The sequence below is a fragment of the Eschrichtius robustus genome, chromosome 15, assembly GCF_028021215.1.
Source record: "Eschrichtius robustus isolate mEscRob2 chromosome 15, mEscRob2.pri, whole genome shotgun sequence".
NCBI classification, from domain to species: Eukaryota; Metazoa; Chordata; class Mammalia; order Artiodactyla; family Eschrichtiidae; genus Eschrichtius; species Eschrichtius robustus.
The window spans coordinates 51,960,959-51,975,971 of NC_090838.1; the positions used below are offsets into that span (position 1 = coordinate 51,960,959).

The window sequence follows — 15,013 nt, forward strand, 5'->3', positions numbered from 1 at the left end:
TACAAATGGGATCATATAATATGTGGTCTTTTGTGTCTGGCTTTTTTCACTTAGCATAATGTTTGTGAGGTTTATCCACGTTTGTAGCATATATCAGTAGTTTGTTCCTTTTTTTGCTGAATAAAAGTGATCTTTTTAAAGTGTTAATTAGAATATCAAACCTAAAACTGTATTAGTTAACTTTTTGTACTCTGTTGCATTAAAATCTATTGGTCTGTCTTATTCTTTGAATGGATCTTTTACCCATGCATGATTTTGTCCTATCATGCCTTAGTCATTTCGAAAATACTGGCTCACAAAGTTATTTGGATTGTCTAAATGTTAACACACATTTCATTATAAAATAATTTTTTAAAAATCACATTCATTAATGTCACCACCAATCTCATTAGAAAAGTCTGAGTCTTGGAAAGCTGTCAAGCTCACACTAGCAGATACCAGTTGTCCAAAATTCTAATTTTTACTTGAAACTTCAAGTTTTATTATTGGCAACAAATTTTGTCATTTGTTTTCCTAGAAGTGAGGGGCTCACTTTGTTCATTTTTTAGGAAATGTCTGCTAAATACCCAAGTATGAATAACTGTAGTTGTCTTGTCAATCATTCTTTCAAGTAAAACTGGTGTTCCTTGAAAAAAAACAGATAGTTCAGCTTACCTTGAACATGTTCAAACATCACACACGTTCCTTTCCTGTTTTCTAACTGCAAATTTGTGATGACGATAATATTGTCTACTATTTCAGTTTGTTGCCATGGCTTTGATTCACTGCTAAGACACCAGCAATTTTACCCACCACTGGTTTGGCACCATGAGTGCAAATGTTAACACAGTGAAACAGGCAAAGAAAGCATTAATATTATAGAAATAGATTTGACCTAATAGATTCCCAGGAGTCCACTGACCACACTTTGAGAACCACTGGTTTATATTGGGTTGGCCAAAAAGTTCATTCAGGTTTTTCCATAAGCTGTTATGGAAAAACCCAAATGAATTTTTTGGCCAACCCAATATTTTGTTTAACTTAATCATTGCATTTTGCTGTATTTCCAGAGTGCAACAGTAAATCACAGTATTTGTGGATAAGGTTTGCATTAAAGCAATAACAGTTTTATAAGTTGGAGGCATTTGATTAACAGTAAAGCCAAAGGTGGAAAAAAGGTAAAAAGATATTCAGACTCATCTCTTATTTTAATATTGGATTGTATAACCCATGTGCTTTTTAATTCTTTATAAGCAAAGTGATTTCTCTTATATAAGGGCTACATTTAAAGTACATAATTTAAAGTACATAAAGAAATTAAACCTCATATTTTAGTATCTTTGATATTTTTAGCATTTGAGAGTCAAAGTTAGAAGGACATTTGAATTAACTGGAATTTGTTGCATAATGAAAAATGAATGCTTTATGTTTTTCAGGGTGTAGAGTTACTGATGAAATTTTGCATTTAGTGCCAAATAAAGAAACTTTCAGACTCACCCTAAGAGCAGTCAAACTATGGGCAAAACGTAAGTATCCCAAGTCTTTTATTTTACGTTTGCATTATAAAATTATAATTTTCAGTTGCTCATGGTAGAAGCACATATGGGAATTCCTGAACCTGTTGATACCTTGGGGGATTGAGGTGCAGTAAGCTTTGGAGAAGCTGTTTCTTTTTCAGGTGTGATGCTTACCAGTGCTCTGACGTGTGACTCTACCTTCTTCTCCCAGGGGTGAAAACTAAAAGCCCCTGACTTTACATCTTGGGGTACAGCCAGGGAGTCAGAATGAGTTAGAACTTGAAGAGTAAAACCCTTACTCATGTTCGAGCTCTCTATAGACAGGACCATCTTATCATCTCTGTCTCCCCATTACCAGCAGAGAGGCTGGTGTATAGCAGGTGTTCAGTAAATTTATTAAATGAAGAACCTACTGTGATAGTTTTAACCTTTTGTTTTTACCTTTCAACACTCTTCTAATAAAGCTTTGAACTGTACTAGTTTATATATATAGGATGTGGTTCATAAAAGACCCAGCCCTGAGCTGGCACAGCACATTTTGTATTATTTGTAACTACATTTAAGCTGTGCTGCACTTCTGGCATCAGGTTTTACAATCTAAAACAGTGCTTTCCAATCAAACCTTCTGTGATGATGGAAGTATTTCATATCTGTGCTGTCTAATACAGTAACCATATGGCTGTTGAGCACTTGAAATGTGCACCTGAGGAACTGAACTTAAATTTTATTTAATTTTAATTAAATTTAAAATTAAATAATATCTAAAAGAAGTGAAAACATAGGTCCTCACAAAAACTTTTACACACATGTTCATAGCATTATTAATAATGTCAAAGTGGAAATGACCACAAAATGTGGTATATTCATAATGTGGAATATTATATGGCAGTTAAAAGGAGTGAAATATTGATAAATGTTACAACACAGATGAACATTGAAACCATTATGTTAAGTGAAAGAAGCCAGTCTGCATATTGTATAATTCCATTTATGTGAAATGTTCAGAGTAGGCATATCTATAGAGGTAGAAAGTGGATTAGTGGTTGCCTAGGTCTGGGAAGACTTGGGGGAAATAAGAGGTGTGTGACTGTTAAAGTTTTCTTTTTGGGGTGATGAAAATGTTCCAGAGTTGATTAAAGTCATGATTACACAACTCCGTGAATAGAATAAAAACCATTGAATTTTATACTTAATCGATGAATCTTATGGTATGTGAATGATAGCTCAATAAAGCTGTTACCAAAAAAATAATATATATAGGCACATGTGACTTGTGGCTACCATATAGGACAGTACACATCTAAAAAGACCTTAAGCAAGTAGAATTTGTCCTTGGGCTCAATTACATTGTGTAGGCAGGGTAAAGTAATCTGCAGTAAAGGGGTATCATGAACAATTTGTTTTTCCTTATAAATACCATGTTTTGTCAATTATTAGATGCATGTTTTTCACATTTAACATAACTGAAATGATATTTTGTATTTTTTTCTCTTGCTTAATGGGACATAAAATCATCTATATTATATAATAACTGAGGACATCTTAGTTTTGATGAAATATGGTAATGCTTCTTTATAGATTGCTATAAGAAACAATCATTCAAAAAAAAGAAACAATCATTCAAGAAAATGAGTAATATCAATGATTTATTGTACTTTATGGAGAGGTATACAAATTTTTGCACAATACAGAAGTCAGTCCCCAACTTTACAGTTGAACTTTTAAATGCCCAAGAACATGATTAGGGTAGTGTCCCCCCTTATCCGCCATTTTGCTTTCTGCAGTTTCAATTACCTGCAGTCAACTGTAGTCTGAAAATATTAAATGGAAAATTTCAGAAATAAACAACTCATAAATTTTAAATTGCATGCTGTTCTGAGTAGTGTGTGTGATGAAATCTCTCGCTGTCCTGCCCGGGACAGGGATGGTATTGCAGTACTTGTGTTCAAGTAACCCTTACTTAACTTACTAATGGGCCCAAAGTGCAAGAGTAGTGATGCAGGCAACTTGGATTTGCCAAAGAGAAGCCTGTAAAGTGCTTCCTTTAAGTGAAAAGGTGAAAGTTATCAACTTAAGGAAAGAAAAAAACCATATGTTGAGGTTGCTAAGATCTACATAAGAACGAATCTTCTATCATGAAGTTGTAAAGGAAGAAAAAGAAATTCGTGCTAGTTTTGCTGTCTCACCTCTGTGAAACTGCGAAAGTTGTGGCCACGGGACTTCCCTGGTGGCGCAGTGGTCAAGAATCCGCCTGCCAATGCAGGGGACACAGGTTCAAGCCCTGATCCAGGAAGATCCCACATGCCGCAGAGCAACTAAGCCCATGTGCCACAACTACTGAGCCTGCGTGCCACAACTACTGAAGCCCGCGCACCTAGAGCCCATGCTCCGCAACAAGAGAAGCCACCGCAATGAAGAGTAGCCCCCACTCACCGCAACTAGAGAAAGCCCCAAAGACCCGACGCGGCCAAAAATAAATAAATTAATTAATTAATTAATTTTTAAAACGTTACGACCACAGTTAGTGATAAGTACTCAGTTAAGATGGAAAGGGCATTAAATTTGTACAATAAGATATTTTGAGACAAAAAGAGGCCATATTCACATAACTTTTATTATAGTATACTGTTATAATTGTTCTATTTTTATAATTGTTGTTAATTTCTTACTGTGCCTAATTTATAAATTAAACTTTATCATAAATATCATTACCATCTCGTGTTTCAGGCATCCACTGGAGGTCTTGGAAGGTTTCCCCCACAGATAAGGGGGAAGTAGTGACTGTTGAAAAGTTTTTCTTCCCTACTTGTGGACCCTCCGAATATCTTTCCTCCTCCCTTTCATTTCTCTCTCAACCACAGATATTGAAAGGTGGGAAATTCCAATGTCATATCAGTAGAGCCCAGTTGGACAGTCAGAACTGAGGCAAGGAACTGAGATGTCTGTATTGGAGGGCAAAGTAGGGGGTAAGATGAGCAGCTTAGGGTTTACTGATACGAATGTGAGCCTAACACGAAGGTCTGTTTGTTGATTTTAATGTTTCTATAAGGGGGAAGAGTTCTAAGCAAATCTTAGGAGGGAAGTTACACTGTTCCTTACACTTGAATGTCATGGATAGTAGGTCCTAACAATAATTAACAATTGTATTAATTTTCTAGGACGTGGTATTTATTCCAACATGTTGGGATTCCTTGGTGGTGTCTCCTGGGCAATGCTAGTTGCAAGAACTTGCCAATTATATCCAAATGCAGCAGCTTCTACTTTAGTTCATAAGTTCTTCTTAGTTTTTTCCAAGTGGTAAGTATTCATATGCGTATTTTCACTACTTACTAACCTCTGCCTATATGTAAATTTGTTTGCAAATTTAAGAGCTATGCTTACACCTTTTCTGTCGTCTTACATTCCTTTTTTTTTTTTTTTCCTTTTTTAAGTTAAATTTAAAAACATCAAATTTGAGGCAGTGATGGGACCCCAGATGGTGTTTTCTTCTAGGGGGAACTGTAAATGTGGGCCTTTAGCTTATGAGAGTAGTCTTTGCCAATTACTAGCTATACAGAGGTTAAGATCTCCTCATATGTAAACTAAAGATGATAACCATAGCGGCTGCACACAATTTATTAGGAGTATTCTCAGTAAATGTTAGCTGTTGCTGTTATTCAATTATCAGAGTTAAGTCCATGAAAGCAAATGAGAAGGAAAGAAAACATTCAGGTTTAAATTAGCTACAGCTAATGGGCAAAGTAGTATTTGCCCTTTCAGAGAACACTGCTTTCAAATAAGCTGCTTTTTCCTTTGTATACTCCCTTCCTTCGTCAGTTTCTTTTTTTTTTCAATACCAAATAACCAGAACATTTGCTATGTGAAAGCTGGAACAGCATCTAATGACTTTAACATTTCATGTAGTTCCTGAAGTGAGGTCTTATGTGAGTTTATTTGCCTATTTCATGTTAGGGAATGGCCAAATCCTGTGCTGCTAAAGCAACCAGAAGAAAGCAATTTGAATTTGCCAGTTTGGGATCCTCGGGTATGTGACTTATTACGGCATTTCATTAAAACCTTTCAGGAACAGGATGATTCTGTAAAGTGCAGTCTAGTTAAGGATAACTCCTCTTGTTCCTGTTCATCTTCCTTCTGTGTAACTGTAGTCCTTTCCCTCCCTCTACTGTGTTTTTTTGGTGCAGATGACTTGTATCTCCAATGCTGATCCAAATGTTATGTCATTAAAAATCACCCATAGAAGACCTGATGAGTGGGTATATCAACCAAGATGTTATAATCTATTGTTAAAAACTGTCTTATAAGTAATTAGTTACTAATAATAAAGTACTGAAGTATATAAAAGATGTACTTTGCAGTACAGTTTAAAGCAGATTCATGGTTCCAAGATAGCATAACTCTCACTCACCTTGCATTTTAATTTGCTTTTAGAGTGAGTACTCATTCCTCTGAGTAACCAAGGGGAAGTCATCTGTTGAATAGGTGCAGAAAGAGGATAGAGAACCATTGGACCAGATAATCCTTTTTGCACTTACGATATTGTATCTCCTTGGTTCTAAAAGACCACTGTTCATAAGCTGCCCCATCCATTTAACAGCTTTTTGGAGGAGAAATAAACTTCTGCGGAGTTTTCTTTAACTCTGATTATCAGACACATCTGACTTCAGAAATAAATGAAGTTGGGGAGGGGAAATGTACTTCTTAGAACTGAGGAGATGTAGTATTAAATTTATATTTCATATTCTTCAGACTTTTGGGGAAATGAAGTGAGGACAACTGAAATAGGAGAATAGATCAATTATTCTGCTTCTAATTTCACAGGTAAATCCATCAGATAGGTATCATCTCATGCCCATAATCACCCCTGCCTACCCACAACAGAATTCTACGTATAATGTGTCCACATCAACTCGAACAGTAATGGTAGAAGAATTTAAACAAGGTAAACCTGTTAGCCCTATTACCCTTTACATGTTCCCACGAGTTTTTGATTGACAACAGTTTTATTCTCTATTGCAGTTATGCCTATTATTTCTAAAAGTTCTTTCAAATGTGTATTTTTTAAGTACTTGGTTTTGCAAAATATATGATAATATGAAGGCCAAAAATAGAGCCACCCCAGTCTGGTTGAAATTGACTTTTATGTTCTAAGAAAGAGCATAATAAATCTACACTTTTTTTTACTCAGGGATTTGGTGGGCTTAGAACTTTGGGGGTAGGGTCACACAGGAGCTGATAATACGATGGTCAGTTTTCAAAATCACTGTCTGTCTGTCTCTCTTTCTTTAGGTCTTGCAGTCACAGATGAAATTCTTCAAGGGAAATCAGATTGGTCCAAACTCCTTGAGCCACCAAATTTTTTCCAAAAATATAGGTATGTGAAATTTTGCATTTTGTGTGTGTGTGTTTAAGGAAGAAGAATGTTAAACTTACAAAGTTAATACACGATAGGTGACGTCACTTATATTTTAAGTGAGGTAAAGAATAGGTTAGCAGAAACCCTAGGTGATGAGAAAGTCTCTGTATTCTAGTAGTGTCTAACCCAGTATTTGTGGGGTTTTGGGTTCAGTGAATTGTTTTTAATTACAAGGTCTAGAATTAATTTTGTGAAAATCAGAGCATGTTTTAATTTTCATAAATGTGTGCCTGTATTAGCTGTTTTTGTTCATTGGGAGGGAGAAAGAAAAAGTAATGATGGAAAGTCAGACCCTAACAATGTTTCTCTGGCTTTTTTCCCCCTGATTATTGCTGAAAATTCTTCACAGACATTATATAGTATTGACTGCCAGTGCATCAACAGAAGAAAATCATCTAGAGTGGTAAGACATTTCAAGTTCTCTACTTACTGTGTGATGATAACATATTTATATGGTGCTTTATCATTTCTAAAATACTTTCTCTATTTTCAGAATTATTAAATCTTATTGATGACTGTTGTACTTGACCATGAAGCATCAGTGTTTAAGAAATGCCATCAAATTAATGTTTCAGAATTGGAAGTGACATGAGATAAGAATATATGTACAGATTTTTGCCTTTTGTCACTTCTCAGAGTCAGATTTAAGCAAAATTGTGAGGCAGTTTGAATGATTCTGATACCTAGCCTATTACCATATATATATATATATATATATATATATATATACACACACACACACACACACACACACACACCTAGCCTATATATACACATATATGTATTTTGAAGTATAGTTGATTTACAGTATTATATTAATTTCAGGTGTACAGCATAATGATTCATTATTTTTGCAGATTATACCCCATTAAAAGTTATTACAAGATAATGGCTTTAATTCCCTGTGCTGTACAACATATCCTTGTTGCTTATCTATTTAATACATAGTTAAATCTGTTAATCCTGTACTCCTAATTTGTCCCTCCTCTTTTCCCTCTCCCTTTGGTAACCACTTGTTTGTTTTCTGTATCTGTGGGTTTGTTTCTGTTTTGCATATACATTCATTTGTATTATTTTTCAGATTCCACATATAAGTGATATAATATAATACAGTATTTGTCTTTCTCTGTCTGACTTATTTCACTAAGCATAGTATTCTCCAGGTCCATCCACATTGCTGCAAATGTCAGAATTTCATTCTTTTTACGGCTAAGTAGTATTCCATTTTGCACATACACCACAACTTTATCTATTCACCTGTTGATGGGCACTTCAGTTGCTTCCATGTTTTGGCTATTATAAACAGTGCTGCTGTGAACATTGGGGTGCGTGTATCTTTTTGAATTAGTGTTTTCATTTTTTCCAGATATATACCCAGGGGTGGAATTACTGGATCATATGGTAGTTCTGTTTTTAGTTTTTTAAGGAACCTCCATACTGTTTTCCATAGTGGCTGTGCCCATTTACATTCCCCCCAACAGTGCACAAGGGTTCCCTTTTTTCCACATCTTCCCCAACATTTGTTATTTGTATACTTTTTGATGACATCCATTCTGATAGGTATGAGGTGACATCTCATTGTTGTTTTGATTTGCATTTCCCTGATGATTAGTGACTTTAAGCATCTTTTCATATGCCTGTTAGCCATCTGTATGTCTTCTTTTGAAAAACGTCTGTTCAGGTCTTCTGCCCGTTTTTTGATTGGTTTGTTTGTTATTTTTGATATTGAGTTGTATGAGCCTATATATTCTTTTAATTTAGGAGATGGTGGCATGAAAGATTTCAGAATCTTAAGCTTCTGTCAACAGATAGGAGATATTTTTGGTCAAGGACTAGTACATTCTTTCTAGCGCATCTGAACTGATTCCTTCTGCCTCCATTGTATTGACTTCACTAGCTCCATCAGGCAGAAACTATTAGACCACCAAAGATGGTTGTGCTTTCCTCGGGTCTGATTTTTGGAAAAGGAAAACATGTTACTGTCCTGTTTTTGCTTCAAGGGTTTAATGCTTATTTCATTGACAATTAAAGAGACCTTGGGAATTCCCTGGTGATCCAGTGGTTAGGACTTCGCGCTTTCACTGCTGAGGGCACAGGTTCAAATCCCTGGTCGGCCAAAATGAATGAATGAATGAATGAACGAATGAACAAACAAACAAGAAAAAAAAAAAGAGACCCTGAAAAGAATCCTTTCACTAAACCATTATTTTATTTGTCTAGATTTGGGGTCAGAAAACTATGGTATAGTGCAAATCCAGTCTGCTACTTATTTTTATAAATAAAGTTTTATTGGAACACAGTCACACTCATTCATTTATGTATTGTCTGTGGCTTTTTTCCTGCTGCATGGCAGAGTTGAATAGTTGTGACAGAAGCGTATGGCCCACAAAGCCTAAGATATTTACTCTGGCCCTTTACTGAAAAAGTTTGCCAACATCTCATTTAGATAACACAGAGGAGTAACTCAGTGTTTTGTATATCTGCTGTTGACGAACACATAATTATAATGTGTAAGCTTTTTCAAGCATTTGAAAATGTGAAAATGTTCTTGTAGTTCTTTGTAATTCATAAAATCATTAATAAGTTAATAAGATAAGTAACAGTTGTCACATTTAAGTGAGGTAGAAAGTAAAGTTGCAGGTATCTGATGAAGTTTTTTTTTTTTTAATAAATTTATTTTATTTATTTTTGGCTGCGTTGGGTCTTCATTGCTGTGCACGGGCTTTCTCTAGTCGCGGCGAGTGGGGGCTACTCTTCGTTGCGGTGCGTGGGCTTCTCATTGTGGTGGCTTCTTTTGTTGCAGAGTACAGGCTCTAGGCGCACTTGCTTCAGTAGTTGCAGCACGCGGGCTCAGCAGTTGTGGCTCGCAGGCTCTGGAGCACAGGCTCAGTAGTTGCGGTGCGCGGGCTTAGTTGCCCTGCGGCATGTGGGATCTTCCCGGACCAGGGCTCGAACCCGTGTCCCCTGCATTGGCAGGCGGGTTCTTAACCACTGTGCCACCAGGGAAGTCCCTGATGAAACTTTCTGTATTTTAGTAGTATCTGATCTGATTTTAGTGAATTCTTTTTAAAATTTAATATCTAGTATCAATTTTGTAAAGATTAGAGCATGTTTATTTCATGAATTAAGTGCTAGTTATTAGCTCTTTTTGTTAACATTATTTAAATATATGTTAGCCTTAGGGTTTAGGCATAAGATTTGAAAGTAGAAAAAGATTTAGAACCAGGTGAACGAACAGTTTTTGTTCATGCTCCAATCATGACTATTTTATGGTCTTAAAAGGCAGGGTATTTTAGATCAGGAATGCATTAAATAGATCAGTTCTTCTTGAAAAAGAAAGGGGAGGAAACAAATTCACTAAGTAACTTCTCATTTACTTGAATGGTATTTTAAACAGAGTCCCTAAAATATTGGACTGAATTTTTTTAATGAACCCTGTAAAGCATCATAGCTAATATGCTGTTTGGTTTACTTGGATGTAGCTTCCACATTTAATATGGAAAAATCTTGTCGTTTTATTTTAGGGTTGGATTAGTAGAATCTAAAATACGTGTACTTGTTGGAAATTTGGAACGGAATGAATTTATAACTCTTGCCCATGTAAATCCCCAATCATTCCCAGGAAATAAGGAACATCATAAAGAGTAAGTTAATTATTTTTTAATATCATATTTTTTAAATAATGGTATCCGAAATATGCATGGTTTAACATCAGTGGTGAGATGCTATTTAACAGGCATTGATGGAGGATAATACATTGTATACTTGAGCACAAGTTGTCATGCATTAAAACTAAGTACATGCGATGTTGGTAGCCCACAGACCCCAACAAAAAACTCCATCACAATATTTGGAGCATCTTTAAATATATATTTAGTAAGTCATTTTCGAAGCATTTAATCCTCTTTTATAATAACACAGGATAACTTAACAGGGGTCATTGGTGTCAGTTTTAAGAATTTGGCCAAACCATTGACATTTGTATTTATGCTTCCATAGACCAAGTTTTAATTACCAAATAGCATCTGTAAAATTGTAAAAATTAATGGAAATTCTTAAATTTTATTTTATAGCAACAATTACGTATCAATGTGGTTCCTTGGAATAATTTTTCGGAGAGTAGAAAATGCAGAAAGTGTTAATATAGACTTGACATATGATATACAGTCATTTACTGATACAGGTAAGACTTTGTCATCATGGAGCTGTGGTGCTCAACCTTGGCAGTAACGCAGTATCACCTGCCTAGGATCTGGCTGGCTATATTTTTTAAAGTTCCGCAATTGGTTAAATGAAGATGGAACATCTATATCATGAAAATAAATTCTGCTATTAAAAAAGTAAAGGCAAGATGAAGCGACTTCCAAGACATGTTGGTGGGCGGGGGGTGGGGGGTTGCAGACCAGTGTAAAGAAAGAACATATGTATGTTTGCTTAAAAATACATAGACTATCTCTGGAAGGATATATAGTTTTTTTAAAAAAGAAACTGGCAGAACTGGTTGCTTTTAGGTCAAGGAACCAGGTGTGTCTAGTGGACAGGAGTGAGGCAACTTCACTGTATACTCTTGAACCCTTTTGAGTTTTTGTTGTTGTCGTTGTTGTTTTAAATACTTATTTAATGTATTTGGCTGCGCCAGGTCTTAGTTGCAGCACATGGGATCTTTGTTGCCGCGTGCGGGATCTTTAGTTGCAGCATGCGGGATCTTAGTTGCAGCATGCATGTGGGATCTAGTTCCCTGACCAGGGATTGAACCTGGGCCCCCTGCATTGGGAGTGTGGAGTCTTAACCGCTCAACCACCAGGGAAATTCCCCCTTTGAGTTTTGTACCAGGTAAATGTATTAACTGTTTTAAAACCAAAAAGAAGACTAAAGAAACTCTATAGGTGATTCTTAGTGTGCACAGCCAGTGTTTGTAATCACAGTCATAAAGACGACTTGCTTTTTACTTTTTTTACATGAAATAAATATCATTCAGTACAGGCTTGCTGAATATGTTTCAGAATCAGTGAAAAAAGTCTTTCACATCTAGCTCCCTAAGAATATCTCCCTGGAATATCTTAATATATCTGTTATAAATTTGGAGTTGTCTTAATAATCTGGAATAATGGACATTCATACTATTAATATTCTTGGTTAGCTCATCTGAGTTTTCTAAATTCTTTTGAATTAGCACTCACATTTATCATGAAAATCCAGGTTCCTGTGCATCACCTAGAACCACTGAATCACATGCTCTGGGAGTGGAGCCAGGAGTCTGCACACTGAACAAGCACTCCTGGTGATTCTTTTATAAGCAATCTGGAATGAAAACATAGATATAAATTTTTCCATTCTAATTTGGACTCATTTTTCCAAAAGGAGGGGGTTGGGAAGCTCTGTTTATTATAGATTTATAAAATGTTCTTCTCCAGATAGAGATACTGAGGCCCCAAGAGATTAAATAATTTACATTTCACAGTAGTTACTGTGCAGAAGAAACCTCCTATCCCTGTCTTGAGTAAGCTTATAATCTAATTTGGTATTCACAATTAACATACATTAAATAATTTATATGGTAGTTAATAAAACTGATTTTCTAATAAGGAGTGAAAAGCACTAGACTGGGGACCTAGGGCTACGTGTATTCCCATTTTGGCAAGGCATTCAAGGCTGTTGAGCCTCATTTACCCACCTGTATAATAAGGATGTACTTTTAGATGGTTTCTCATGTCTAACATTCTGTGATTGGTGTAGTAAAAGAAGCTTCATGGAGGAGGAGAACTTGAATTGCATCTTGGATATTTGGTATTAGGATTAGCTCAGACTTGGGCAAATAATTATGAGAAGACATTGCCTTTGGGGAAAATAGCAGAAAACAAGATTTGGAAAAAGCCTTTTTTTCCATACATTTATTTTGTTAGATTTGATTATGGGGAAGTCTTAGAAGTTGGACATGAGAAAACTAGTCAGTACTTGAATAGGATTGTGACATTGTGAAAATGTTTTGGAAGTATTTGTTCTGTAAGAGGAATGTGTGTTTGTGTAGTGATGTGGAGATGTTAAAGGTATGTATTTCAGAAAAAGAAAACAGAGCCCTAGGTTCAGAAGGAAGTTCCCCATTTTAACATACTGACTCTGTTACAGTGTACAGACAGGCAAACAATATAAACATGCTAAAGGAGGGAATGAAAATTGAAGCAACTCATGTTAAAAAAAAACAACTTCATCACTACCTTCCCGCAGAGATTCTTCAGAAGAAGAAAAAGGTGAGTTTGTACTTGTAACTTTCCAATCTCAGTGGAACTCAGATGAATGATCCTGGGACCAAATTTGCATTTTTACAACGCCCAAACCTATTGAGAAGAAAGAGGGAAAGTACAGACAGTTCAATCTAGGACTAAAGTCTTACCTTCATTAATCACAAAAGATAATTTGTTTTATATGTACTTCAGAATTGAAACTAGTCATTTTTCTCATTTACTTTTTGAAATCCTAAAAGCTTTCCCCTCTTTCAGCAAAGTCTTTTTGATGTCAGTCGAAGTTCAAGTGGACCTCAATCCAAAAGATCATCTCTGGATAGCAATTGTTTGGATAGCTCCAGAGACACTGATAATGGAACACCTTTTAATTCCCCAGTGTCTACAAACAAGCCTTCCAAGCCTGATATTCCTCCTTCAGGAGAGACAGAAAGGTCTGTATTTCAAAATTTTCCTCTCAGTCTTCAGTTTATTTGAGGATAATGTAAACTTTTCTATACCTTTGCTAAATACATTTTTTTTAACTGTAAAAAGATTTTATTTTGCCAGTTAGTCAGTTTCTTATTTAGAATTATTTGACAATTTGTGGTAATCTCTGGGGCATGGTATAGGTTTATGCGTATGTGGGAGTAGATAAGTACACAGAAATGTGCAGGTTTTCCTTTAATTTTTTCTTTTAATTCTCTTCCTGGGTCCTCTTCCTTTCCCTACCCTTTTCTCTTCCTTCAGTGAAATGTTAAAAGTTAGGAGTACTTGAAAGAAATTATCTTAAATGTTAAAATAAGAGTGTTTTAAATACATACTATTTAAATCATTTAATGATGATATTTTAACACTTTTAACAGGAATAATGCTGAGCCTGCTGCTGTAGTTGTGGAAAAGCCACTGACTGTCCCTCCAGCTCAAGGGCTGTCTATTCCCGTCATTGGTGCAAGTAGGTATCTACGCTTTTTTTTTTAGTAACGATACTACTACATTTGTATTTAATTACTGAAATCTTTCTTTTTTCCTTTTCAGAAGTTGACTCTGCAGTAAAAGCTGTATCACCTCCAGCTGTGTGTACCATTCCTACTGTAGTAGGACGAAATGTCATTCCTAGAATCACAACACCCCACAGCCCTGCCCAGGGGCAGCCACATCTAAATGGAATGTCAAATATAACTAAGAGTGTTGCCACCAAAAGATCCCACTCCCCATCCATAGATGGGTCTTCTAAGAGGTTGAAAGACATAGAAAAGGTAAAATTACAGCTTCAGTGGTGATTCAGTAGTTGATTTTTTTCAAAGTAAACTTAAAATAGTGCTGAAGAAACTCAAATTCTTCACAGTTATCTTAGTGTTCCATTAGGATTTGACTGTTTAAAAAGAGTATTTACCTAAACCCTAATAGGATAATACTAATTGTTCATCTTAAATTCAAATTACTGGGCTTCCCCGGTGGTGCAGTGGTTAAGAATCCACCTGCCAATGCAGGGGACACGGGTTCGAGCCCTGGTCCGGGAAGATCCCACATGCCGCAGAGCATCTAGACCTGTGGGCCACAACTACTGAGCCTGCGCTCTAGAGTCTGCGAGCCACAACTACTGAGCCCACGTGCCACAACTACTGAAGCCCGTGCACCTAGAGCCCATGCTGTGCAACAAGAGAAGCCACAGCAATAAGCCTGCCCACCACAAAGAAGAGTAGCCCCCACTCGCCGCAAGTAGAGAAAAGCCCGCGTGCAGCAACGAAGACCCAATGCAGCCAAAAATAAAAACTTAATTAATTTTTTAAAAATTCAAATTACTAATGTGTCTAAAAATTTGAATGATTGATCTTCGTTTCTCCTTGACTTACATAAAGGCATTATTGGTAACTAAATAATCA

At 36.0% G+C, this 15,013-nt stretch overlaps 1 protein-coding gene and 1 long non-coding RNA gene across 4 annotated transcripts in view; one reads left to right on the forward strand and one right to left on the reverse strand.

Annotated features, from left to right (window-relative positions):
- PAPOLG (poly(A) polymerase gamma) overlaps window positions 1-15,013 on the forward strand; it is a 32,559-nt gene that overhangs the window by 13,554 nt on the left and 3,992 nt on the right. For 2 of the 3 annotated variants that reach the window (XM_068564981.1, XM_068564982.1), the window contains 12 exons: window positions 1,416-1,505; window positions 4,655-4,793; window positions 5,448-5,520; window positions 6,315-6,435; window positions 6,783-6,867; window positions 7,259-7,312; window positions 10,434-10,553; window positions 10,983-11,092; window positions 13,036-13,157; window positions 13,407-13,582; window positions 13,994-14,082; window positions 14,166-14,386. In XM_068564981.1, the coding sequence (XP_068421082.1) occupies window positions 1,416-1,505; window positions 4,655-4,793; window positions 5,448-5,520; window positions 6,315-6,435; window positions 6,783-6,867; window positions 7,259-7,312; window positions 10,434-10,553; window positions 10,983-11,092; window positions 13,036-13,157; window positions 13,407-13,582; window positions 13,994-14,082; window positions 14,166-14,386 (1,400 nt within the window). Of the gene's footprint in view, window positions 1-1,415; window positions 1,506-4,654; window positions 4,794-5,447; window positions 5,521-6,314; window positions 6,436-6,782; window positions 6,868-7,258; window positions 7,313-10,433; window positions 10,554-10,982; window positions 11,093-13,035; window positions 13,158-13,406; window positions 13,583-13,993; window positions 14,083-14,165; window positions 14,387-15,013 lie in introns of those variants that run through there. The other variant, XR_011076693.1, reaches the window with a different exon arrangement.
- The window catches only part of LOC137777987 (uncharacterized), a 78,829-nt gene continuing 76,081 nt past the window's right edge, over window positions 12,266-15,013 (reverse strand). Inside the window, exon 5 of the long non-coding RNA XR_011076694.1 lies at window positions 12,266-13,244. This is a non-coding gene — a long non-coding RNA (uncharacterized lncRNA). The remainder of the gene's footprint in view (window positions 13,245-15,013) is intronic.